A 12,448-nucleotide genomic window follows, 5' to 3' on the forward strand; every position below is an offset into this window, starting at 1 on the left:
TATTTTTATGAATTTGATGATTTTGAACAATTGTCTAGCTACTAAAAGACTTGATCGAAAAATCATGTTGAACTTCTGTGTGTTGTTAATTTCAATTAGGCTGATTCTATTTTCAAATTATATATGCATGCTTGTACTCATATGAAGGAAAAGAGAGGCTTGAGTTTTACCTTGGGAATGAAGTGTTGATGGATTGTTGGGTTGGACTCTATAATTATCTGCAATATCCATTCTCTTGCTCCTGATCTCCCATTCGATTTATTTCTGTATGTGTGTGTGTGTGAAGAGAAGTTTGGTATGTTTGATAGTGATGGTTTCCTAAAGTGGAAAGGCTTGGGGTTTATATACTTCTCGATCCCTTGCAAGTTGCTAGGCAAGTGTGGGAGGTTTAAATTGAGGAAGGTTTAACTTGGGGCAGGTTTATGTTTGTATGTCAGAGGCATGTTTTCACTTTTTGACTCAATCCTATGGCCAAAATTTGATTCGAGAAATGAGGAAGCATATGAGACCTTGATTTCTTTTATTTGCATTAAGTACTCACCTGCTTAAAATCTCTTCAAGGATTGTGATTAGACTTGGGGATGATCTCAGCCGTTGGTGTAGATTTGGTGTAGATTTGATGTAGATTTTAGTATTTTTACTCAATCTTTATTGATACTACCTTTTATTTGATGTTGCCAGAGAAAATTATTTAAGTTGAGCCTTGGTATAGATTTCTAACTTTGTGATTTCTAACTCTCTTCTTATGTAGGGAAGAACCCTTTTGGAGAACATTGGCTATTTCCATGATGTATTGTACCTCCTTGGAGTGTGAGCATGAAACAATGAACGAGCTGTCTGGGACTTGCACGTCTCTAATTGTAATAGATTTGGATCGATAAATTCGTATATTAGGACCTTATCGGACTTCGGATGGATATGCCGGACATTACAAACTTTTATTTGGTTCCCTTCTTTTAGTTGTACTTGAAACATTCATCAGAAAACAAAACAACACCACTATTGTATGTCTCGTCTTGATTCCTTTATAGCTCAATATTGTTTCATTCAAAATATATAAAGGGCAGGTTCTTAATTTTACAAGAATCACTTATTTGATATTATTTATGGTTAAGCTAATAATAATTATAATAATAGTAATAATTATATGTTTTGAAAGTCCGGGTTATTACACTGGACAATGTTGAAAGACTGATCTCTAGAGGGAATTCTACTAAGTGTAGTGGTTGGACTTTTTTGAACTCGGTCTCTTTTCTCTCTCTCCAAATGGCTTCTTTTATAGGGAGGTTTGCCCTTGTTTTTAGGGTAGACTTCCTTCACAATTTGACTTTTCTTCCCTTGTTTATGATAATCCCAGCTATCATTCTTCTCCATCTCGAGCCTTTTCTCTGGCATGCATCCTGGTCAGTATTGCACCCTTCTAGCGCTCTTTTCACCTGCGTCGTCCGAACTGTCTCCTACTAACTTGGATCCCTTAATCCTGCACACTTAAGCAACTGTTTTGCAAATAATACATGCATTTCACGACATACTCACCAGTAACCAAGGCTTAGAATACGACTTATCACCATGCTTCTGCCTATGGTGATTCAATCCCATGCATTTCACGTGTTGCATGCATCCATTCAACACTTATTCTACTATCATCTAAGAGCTTATTTCTTAGCTCATGTTTCACGTACCAAATCTTCCTCCATCACATAAATCACGGAGATAAAACTATAGAGATAAGGGAATTCCAAGGATGTGCGTTCAGAGTTACGTTTATACAAGTTCCAACTACAATACCCTAGCACAGTTAATACTTTGAAAGAACGAGTCACCTAGCTTATGCTCATGCAATGCAAACGTAGATTAATAACTTTAGGGTTGTCAATCCTAAATATGTAACTCCTAAAAGCTCATAAGACCCTTGAAAAGTCCACACTCTCAACTAACAGTGCCGTTTTAAGGGAACTAACTGTAGTGTCTACTATGTGGATCAAACTCGCAAACCTCCTCTCACGATTATGTAGCAAGTTATATTAAATCATCCAAGATTGTGTCACTCAATCATGAAGCATCATTATTTACTTAGGGAAGAAACAAAGTAAAACCAAAACGGATATTAAATAGAAAAGGAATTGTATAACCAAAGTCGTTACTAACACATCCCTAGAATCCTATGAATTTAGATACACATGATGTAATAATCTAAAGATATAGATTGAAGGGAAAACAATTGGAACATAAAACTAAAGCAAATAAAACCCAAGGTTGAATCCTTGTAGCTTTGATGCTCTTGAATCCTTCTTTAACTACTTGCACAATGAAGTACTCTAGCTTTTAATCTTTGGAAAATATGTTGCAAAAAGTTGATCCTTTTGATGAAGCTTGAGGGCCTATTTATAGGGGAGAAATCGCCACTCATCCAATAAGGAAAAGGGTTGCCAAAATATGGTATATCTTGGAGCGGAATCTAGGGCAAATCTGCTCGCCGCCCTTTTGTGGCGGACCACCGCGCCTTGGCCGGCGGTCGCCAGGTAATGGTCTGAAACTTTCTGACTCTTGGGTGGCGGTTGCCACAACTTTCCCGCCGGTCGCCGGGCGTGTCTTCATTCCATGCACAAATTTTTCGAAACAGACCGCTACAGAAGTGATGGTTGTCGGGCGCCGGTGGTCCCAGACGCCACCTGAATCTCCAGATTTCCTACTTCGCGTTTTGACTCCCTTTTTAGGCTCAAATATGCATATTTCTCACAAAACATGTCAAAATACCAAAATGTATAAAATATGCAAATAATGGACATGTAATGCAACTTTGACATTAAAAACATACCATATAATGGCCTTAAAACTGTGCAAAATCCGACCATATCAATTCCCCAAACTTATATTTTTGTTTGTCCTCGAACAAAACAATAAAGACACAAGAATAGACGCACGGAATGCACAAGGACTAGACGTCATAATTGCCTCAAAAGATGGAAGAATAGATTAAGCATGAATTAACGCAATCAAATCAAGAAAGGTTTATTAGTTCACTTTCATTACTAACTCGTAGAATACCTTGAACTCATGCACTCACATGTGGCAAATTCCAAAGATGAGAAGTGTTCTCTCACTCTCAAAGTGTTTATGGCAAAGTGTAACACTCTCAAATCATGCATCATGCAAAGTTTACCATAGGCTTGCTCAAAGTCTAATCCCTCCTCTACTAGATGTGATTAAACATCAAAAGTCCGAAACGTCTTTATTTTGGTTGTAATGTATGCTCTTTGGTAGGTTAGTAATATTTGGCTAAAAAGTGACTCAAAATAAAAATATCCCAAGTAGAGTTAAGATGACTGCACTTTTCTAATAACACAAGACACTTTTAACACTTATTTTTCTCCTTAAATTCACTTTCCAATCCTTTCATTTTTTTTTTCTTTTCTTTACACAACCTTTCTTTCTTTTTCTCTTTTTCTTTTCTTTTTCATAAGCATCTTTTCAAGATCAAGCACACATTTTGAATATTTCACAATTTCACAACTTGTACTTTTCTACATTTAAGCATACTACTTTTTATACTTTCCTCCTTATCTCTCCATTTTCTTTACAAAAGATATCACAAACTATACTAACCCAAGAAATTGTCCCCATTTATTTTGGCTTCCAAAGAATAGGCTTAAAGGCTCAAAATTGGCTCCAAAGGGAAAATTTTGAAATTTTGAGAGGGTCGAAAATTTGGATAAAAAGGAAGCTATGAAAAGATTGTCTAACATCCTCCTAAATCAACTTAAACACTATGTAAACTTAGGCATACTAGGAGCAAGTTCTAGAAATATATATATGAATACAGATAAATCACACATGAAAGAAATGAATGCTCAAATCTCACAAGGTATAAGCATGATTCAAGGTGAACAAACAATTCACTAATTATGCACATTTTTACCAAACCATCATATCAAAACGTCAAGCCATACTTAAACATGGATGGAATTAAATATCATCGACAACTCGGTCTAATGTGTCCTTAAGCATGCGTGTTTCAAAGTTCTTTATGTTAAGTTCATGACATGGATTCACCTTCAGGTTTTTAAAACAAAAACATAAACTAAAAACCTAAAACAAAAACCTAAACTCACGGTCCACTACTTCATCCCCCCAAACTTATTTACAACAAAGTGTAAAATAAGTTTGTAGAGTCGGTAGGGACGTGAGTAAATTACTAAAAAGAAAACATACCTTGAAAATTTTCGCGTAGAAGGTTGGACGGGGCGAAAATTTGAAAAAAATCGAAAAATCGCTCAGGAAACTGTAGTTTGGCGGCGGTCGCTGGGAGCTCTCCGGCGGTCGCCACAACGAGGTAGAGACTTTTCCAGTGTGTGGCCGGCGGGCCGCCATGGCTTCTGCCGTAGTCGCCGACGATGAGTCAGAACCTTGAGCGAGCTTAGAAACTCTAGAGTGACTCTCCGATATGATGGCCACCTTCCTTGAAACATGTGGATTAGGCCATTCCCCTCGCCCACATTGTATAGCCCCCAAAAATCATCCAAAATCCCCAAGGATTGGAGGGGAAGGTCAATGGGATATCTCGAGGGTGCCGTCTCCCTCGCCGATACTTTCTTCCACATAGCCTTTTGATCATCCGTCGCAAGGCTAATTCCATAGTTCTTGACATTTTCGGGCTTTCCTCTTGTTTTCATTGTCCGACAAAAGAAAAACAATCTCTTAAAGGAGCACCAAATAAAAGACAAATAAGGGTTCCCCCAAACTTGCACTCAACTAAGCATATTTCAATAATCAACAAATATGTGGGTGTTTGCAACAAAAGGCATCCTAAATTGTAGCATGTGATCATGTAGAACAAAAACCAACAATTTAGAACCTAAATAATTCATGCCCCAACGTGAACTCATCCCCCATGTAGAGACGTATCAACAAAATCAACACAAATCAACAATCTCTATAATTTCACATGTATTGCAATTCATGAAAATAATAATAGCCTCACAATGCTATGAACATGATTGCAACATATAAACATTCAAGAACAAGAGGAAAATCACCAAAAGAAAAACAACAATTCACCACCATATGCAAAATCTAACCATGAAGAACAAGAACAAACATCACAAACTCATCCCCATACTAGAACATGCTTTTCAACCGAACAATTCATCAACGAAAGTACAAAATTCTTGGAAAATTTTTAGCAAAACTCAGAAATTAAGTGTATGATTCATACCTTGTTTGGAGTGAATTGATGGATGAAAGCTATAAACTTGAAATGGAATGAGAGAATGAGAGTGTGGGTGTGTGAATTTGGTGATATATAATGATGGGGGTCGTGTGCAATGAAGGAATTGGAGAAGGAATGAGGAAGGAATGGAAAACATACCTTAAATAGGCAAGAATTCGCGTCTGCCTATTCCGTGGTGACCGCCACGAGACATGCGGCGACCGCCACACGTGTTATGTTGACGATGCTTTCTTGGCGGGCTGCTGCGGCCCGCACAATAGTTTCTCCAGCCTGCCTAGGCCCGCCCTAAGGCCCGGTCTATTCCTGCACACTAAACAACTGGTAGCGACTGCCGTGGATTGTTAGGCGGTCGCCACTCGTAAATTTTTTTATTTTTTATTTTTTATTTTTTTTAAGTGCATAGAAAATGCATGAAAATTAATGAAAAACTGAAAAACAACAAAATCAAAAGAAATTAAAGAAAAGAAGAAATTGGGTTGCCTCCCAACAAGCGCCTTTGTTTTAAGTTGTTGGCTTGACTTGAAGTGACCTACTAAGTGGGCGGATCAATGAATTTCGTGCTAAACACTGTAAATGGAATTAACTTGGTCCCCAACTTCTTCCACCTCTTGTACTTCCCCTTGGCGGTTTTGATCACATAGATTTCGGGGTCATCTTGACGTGGAGTCTTCTTCTTTCTTATTCTCTTGGATTTTTTTCTGCAAAATAGGATTAGAAAGATTAGGCTCGTCCTTTTTAGGAGACTTGGGTACCTTGTTGACAATGAAAATAGTAGAGGTAAAAGGATCCTCCACTTCAAATGGATCATGAGGCTTAGTCAAATCGGTTATCATGACCGCCCTGCATTCTTGTTCCATCTTTGCTTGTTGCGCCCCTTCATACTTAAGCATCTCGCTTTCAATCTTGTTGGTTGAGCGACTATAGTTGTCACTTATGATTATCTCGCCTCGACCTACATCAATTAAAGCTTTGCATGTGGCTGGAAAATCCCTGCCTAAGATTAGAGGCACATTTTTGTCTACCTTCATGTCAAGAATAATGAAATCAGCAGGAAAGATGAAATAGTCTACCTTTACCGAGACATCTTTAATCATACCCACTGTTTTGATTGCCGTGTTATCGGCCAACCTTAGACTTACATCTGACGTCTTGAGAGGCCCAATGTTGACCTTCTCGTAGTATTTCAGTGGCATGAGATTGATGCTAGCCCCTAGATCGCAAAAGGCTTTGTCAACTTTCCCTTCTCCGATTAAACATCTAATAATGAACTGGCCGGGATCTCTTTGCTTCACTGCCCTCTCCCTTTGGATGATCTCGCTGCAATGAAGAGGCAACTTAAGATCGACTTTTGTGGGTTTCTTCTTTCTCATCAGTGCCCCCCTTAGTAGCTTCGCGTACTTAGGTATTTCCTGCAATGATTCAACGAGAGGAATATTAGTATGGAACTTGCAAAACATATTGAGGAAGTTCTTGAATTGCTCTTCAAGCTTGAACTTTTTCTTCTGCTGGAAGGGGAGTATAATCCCGTTGTGCCGCATGAGTTCTTTTTTGGCGGATGCCTCTGCCTCGTTAGTGGTGGGCCACTGCGGGGTGTGCGGCGGTCCGTTAGTTGTCGGGCAGACTCCATTCGGTGGCCCTGCGGCGAGCCGCTGAGGGGTGTGTGGTGGTTCGCCAGCTGTCGAGCAGTCACCAGATTTTTGCTTGGCCACCCACTTCTTGTTTATATCATCCACTCGTGTTGCTTCCTTTGCCTTGTCCTCTTCAAGTTTCTTGTGGTCTTGGTCCACTTGAGTTTGAATGTTCGTGACGGCAGTGGCAATTGTGCTTTTTCCTTGCTCAAGGTTGTTCAATCTCGCCTCAACGACTCCAATCTTGGTGTCATTGATCTTTCTATCTTGCGCTATCACTGCCAAAATTTTCATGATGCGTTGGTCATACTTTTCCTCCTTCTTGATAGGCTCAACTACTCCTCATTTGTTAACATTAAATCCTGCGGGGGGTTTCAAGAAATTATTATTATATTATTAGAATACGAAAGGTTAGGATGAGTACAGTTCCCATTATAATTATTGAAATTATCGTCCCCCTAGTTAGGGCGATAATTGTTGTTATAAGATCTGTTGGGACCGCCTCCTTGCACGTAGTTGACATCTTCTATAGGAGAGGTGGGAGTGTCAGGTTTTGTGACTGTGATAACGGAGGTCGGTGGAACCAGATCCTCTTTCCTCATTGTGTCCATTTGGTTCACCCACACTCTAACCTCGGCCAATTCTTTTGCAAAGGAGCTCTCCTCAGCCTCCTCTATGGCTGCTACTCTCCTCGAGTTGTGCCTTTCCTTCGACCACCCATTGTTGTTGGTGGCGAACTCCTCAATGACCGCCATGGCATCCGGTTCGGTCTTCCGCAAGAATCCTCCATTCACCCCTGAATCCAACATAGCACAAATTTTTTCATTAAATCCAGTGTAAAGGATTCCTACCTGATGGTCCACGGTAAAACCGTAGTTGCGGCACTTGCGGAGGAGGGACTTGAAACAAGAAAATGTCTCGTAGAGGTGTTCGTCATGGCCTTGTATAAATTGAAAGATCTAGCTCTTGAGCTTCAAAATCGTGCCTGCCGGATAGTACTTATCGAGGAATGCATACACTCAAACCACTCTTTAGCAGAATCGATTCAAGAAAAGGGGAAGAGTGTTACCCTTATGGCGTCATCGTCGACACCATTTAATTTAAGAGTGTTGGCAATTTCCATAAACTTCGAGAGATGGCGGTTGGCGTCTTTCGTGGCCCTACCTGCAAAAGGAGACTGCTCGAACCTTTGTATAAGGGTCATTCGCTGTTCAAAATTGTTAGCATCAACACGAGGACCTTCAGGAAAAGTCGTCATATTCCTGTGATTAAACATGTGCTTCATAGGTACTATCTCCGTATTCTTCTTTTCCTGTGCCTCGCGGGCAACCTTTTCCGCTTCTCTCTTATCCATCAACATTTTTACCAAGGCTTGAAGCCTTTCTAGTTCTGCTCTGTCTGCCATTGATCCTTTCTCACTTCTTATTTTCCAACGGGTTCTCTCAAGTTCGGGATTGAGCGGCTCGAGGCTGTCCTTCCCAAAACGCATTCGAATACACAACCTGAAAGAAACAAAAACAAAAACGAATTAACTAAAACTAAACACACAAAGCAATTAAAATCCAAAGTAGTAAAATTGTCTTTTTGAAGATATCAATCACAAATTGAATGTAATCCCCGACAACGACGTCAAAAACTTGATGCACTTTTTATTATCACTATAAATACCTGCAAGTATACAGAGTAGGAATAGTATAGATAAAAGTCACTACCGGATATCCATCACGGAGAAAACAATCACAGACTGGCTACCCTCTACTAAAATTCAATTACTATTTGGAAAACCGAAAGATTCTTGAGAATTTAACAATTATCAATCGCACAAATAAATCACATAATAATCAGATCTATTTAGCAGATTATTTAGACAAAATCTATTCGCGTAATTCTCACATGTATCATGCTCATAACTTGAATTAATCATGCTTTAAGAATATTGAAACCTAAAACATGTTTTTCTACGGAGCAGAAATAATACCTAATTAATTCTCCAAAGAATTGAAGATGGCTAGCAGACTTCTCCATGTGACAGCTTTGAATACTAGACCACAGATCTTCTCTCTGGTTCTGAGAATCTGTACTCCGATATCAGTGTGGGCTGATCTCACCAGAATACTAGGACTTAAATAAAGGAGACAGAAAAACTACTCCTAAGAGGAGAGGGAAATTCGACCAGCTCAATATGATGGGGGCAAAATTTTCAAAAATTTTAAGAATAAAAATTGTGATTATAATGTTTCATTTATTCTCCTATTTATATTAAGTTACTTTTGGGCCCAGACAGGGATATATGAAAGATTTTGGATATGGGCTCATCCAATTTACTTTTTACTAATTAAATTGAACCCTGATACTCGGATATTTTTAAACTGCGTGCACAATAAGGAATTTCAAGCTTCCTGGGTCCAGAGAATCCACTAGATCACATGGTCTAGGAACTCACGGAACACTGAAAGATCTCGGTCGTCGGACACACATAATATCTCTTCAAAACCCTCAACCACGTATACTAAAATTAGTATAGGGAAGTAGGGATCGATCCCACGAGGACAGATGCGAAAGTACGCATTTAAAGGAGTTTTGGGTGGTATGGCTGCTGCCACGCAACTTGGGGTTGAGGAATTTATACTAGACTTGGTAATTGATATTTGCTACGCTAACAACTAGATCTAGGCAGAAATAGGAAACATGCATATAAACTGGAACAAGCGAGACAATTTCTAGATCTAAGAAAACCATTCCCTAAATTACCTAGACCTGGGAAAACAACTGAAAGTGGGGACCATTTTCTGAAAAAGGTAGAGTACGGTTAAAAGGTTGCAAAATAACTAACTAAAGGACTAACTAACAGCGACATCATCTTTTCCAACCTTTGGCATGAAATAATCAATAAAAACACAGAGAGAACGTAAATTGAAACGAAGCAGACCGAATTAAAAAGCAGTAAAAACGAAAAATAGTTAAAACTAAGGCAGATCTACGCTACTAGACGAAGCAACATGAAAACGAAAGCAGAAAATCAAAATCCATGCACAACTCAGTTTCCCCTGTTCAAATCCACACTTCGGATGCTAAATCCACTCCGGATCCAAGCATCCGAACCAAAGTACGATAAAAATCATCTCCATAACTACAAATTTACCGAATCACCACAGATCAACAACAACAGCCATAGATCAACAACAAATTTCCCAGATCAAGCACAGAAACATCCAAGCAGAGAATAACGTCAACCTTCGAAATAAAACTCCTCAGAACTTAAAATCAACGTAAATCAACACATCATGATATAAAATAAACTTCATAGAATAACGATAAGTAGCAATGAGTAGTCGACTTCTAAAACGGTGAAGTTCGACGGAAATCAAAACGCAAAAACTGAAAAGTAAACGATTGTATCTTCGCCCTCCGTGAGGACGATGTTGCAACAGAATTTTTCCGAAGATGAAACCTCTAACTACCCCAGAATCCCCATTTTTCCCAAGTGTGTGAGTGTGTGTGTGAGTTGAGAGCTAAATCATGTATGTTTCTTGTGTTGCATGCTCCTCTTTATATAGGCGTGGCAGTGGGTCCAGCAGGGGCTCTTTTGTGTGAATGGTCTTCTTTGCCCTCAGCTTTGGACTTCCTTCGTCTAGCCATTTTCTTCCTTAATTCTGCTAACTTTTCGTCTCTCTCCTTCGCTGGTCCACTGCCTTCAGTACTTCCTGGACCTAGCGAATTCCTTCACACACCTGGCTTAAAATTTGTGTTAGACCCAGTAAATGGTGACTTTTCATCACATAACCGATGCATGAAATTAGCCTTATCAAACCCACAATTTAATATAAGCTTAATTGGAATATTACGAGCAGCCAATACAAAAGTAATATTGAACTCTCCCCATCCAAATCCGAAATTATAAGTAATCCGGGTTTTCATTTTAACTTTTATTTTCCGCGCTTAAAATAAAAATTTCCATTAATTAATTAATGTATGCTATGGACTTAATCAATTAACTTCTTATTAATTCCAAGAGTGGACTTAGCATGAAACGCTTATTTATTATTCATAGAGTAATCAAACTCCAACTAGCTAGGTTCCAAATAATAAAACCTTGTTTCGCGCTCCTCTTGAGGAATTTATCAAACGAGACTCTCCTCGCGCACGATTCAATATAATAGCAAACCTAGCACCGCTAGATATTAATCACCACTACCCAATATACTAGGTTTATTGGGTTACGAAAAACCCGCACCATTTGATAAGTCAAAGTAATGCATAATCAATACCGTATGCTCAATGCTAACCTACATTGATTAAGAAACAAATATTTATCAAGACCTCGCCTTTCAGTAGATGAGCCTAAGGACAAGTCTTGCTGTTATATCCGTTCAGATGCTATACCACACCAATGCCATCTTATTTCAGTAAGGCTTAGAAATATGCGGACTAACATTGCAACCTTTATCGATGGATAGTCTAATTCCATCTAGGTTGTGAAATTCTTCTTTTTCTTTATTTAGGACTGACCGTGTTACCTTAAAGTGGACACCGCCCACAACCGGTCTACTAAAACAAAGACTTTGACCTTGTTAAGTTAACTTATACATTTAAACATGCAATTAACATCCATTAAATGTAAAACATAACAACATTATGACAAAAATAATCTGTTTTATTCCTTGGAAAATAAAATAAGAGTTTTACAGTATTCAATCACTCGAAATGTGATTTCTAGTATACAAACTCTAACAATTTCCCACTTATACTCAAAACACTTTCGAGTATACAAAAAAATGTGCTAACGTCTAATCTTCGTGAAAGGATTTGCCAGGTTGTTTTCTGACTCAATCTTGGCCCCTTGTATGTCTCATCTCTGCACTATATCTCGAATGATATGATACTTCCTCTCTATGTGCTTGCTCGCTTTATGAGCCCATGGTTCCCTCGAATTTGCCACAGCACCAGAATTGTCACAATAAATGGTGATGCTCTTGGGCATATTCGTAACCACACCTAAGTCTAGAAGGAAGTTCTTAAGCCATACAACCTATTTTGCAGCCTCCGAAGCGGCCACATATTCGGCTTCCATGGTAGAGTCTGCAATGCATTTCTGCTTTACACTCTTCCAAATTACAGCTCCACCTCCTAAGGTAAACACATATCCGGAAGTTGATTTTCTCGAATCTACATCAGCTTGAAAGTCTGAATCTGTATATCCTAAAGGACATAGCTCGGCTGCATTGTAAACTAGAACATAGTCCTTAGTCCGATTAAAGTACTTGAGTATGTTCTTTACGGCAGTCCAATGTCCTTGGCCGAGATTTGATTGATATCTTGCTACCATGCCAACAGCAAAGCAAATATCGGGTCTAGTACAAAGCATAGCATACATGAGACTACCAACTGCCGAGGCATATGGTATCCTTCTTATCTCTGCTATCTCAGATGTTGTCTTTGGACACATCTCTTGAGATAAATGGATGCCATGTCTAAAAGGTAAGAAACCTTTCTTGGCATCTTGCATGCTAAAGCGTCTAAGTACCGTATCGATGTAAGATTCTTGGGATAAGCACAACGTTCTCTTTGCACGGTTCCGAAGAACCTTGAT

The 12,448-nt window shown here is 39.0% G+C and overlaps 1 protein-coding gene across 1 annotated transcript in view; it reads right to left on the minus strand.

The window, feature by feature from the left end:
- Positions 1 to 8,300: 8,300 nt before the first annotated feature.
- LOC125195368 overlaps positions 8,301 to 12,448 on the minus strand; it is a 5,810-nt gene continuing 1,662 nt past the window's right edge. Inside the window, exon 2 of the mRNA XM_048093528.1 lies at positions 8,301 to 8,360. Within this exon, the coding sequence (XP_047949485.1) occupies positions 8,301 to 8,360 (60 nt within the window). The remainder of the gene's footprint in view (positions 8,361 to 12,448) is intronic.

This window comes from Salvia hispanica, chromosome 1, assembly GCF_023119035.1.
Source record: "Salvia hispanica cultivar TCC Black 2014 chromosome 1, UniMelb_Shisp_WGS_1.0, whole genome shotgun sequence".
Classification (NCBI taxonomy): domain Eukaryota; kingdom Viridiplantae; phylum Streptophyta; class Magnoliopsida; order Lamiales; family Lamiaceae; genus Salvia; species Salvia hispanica.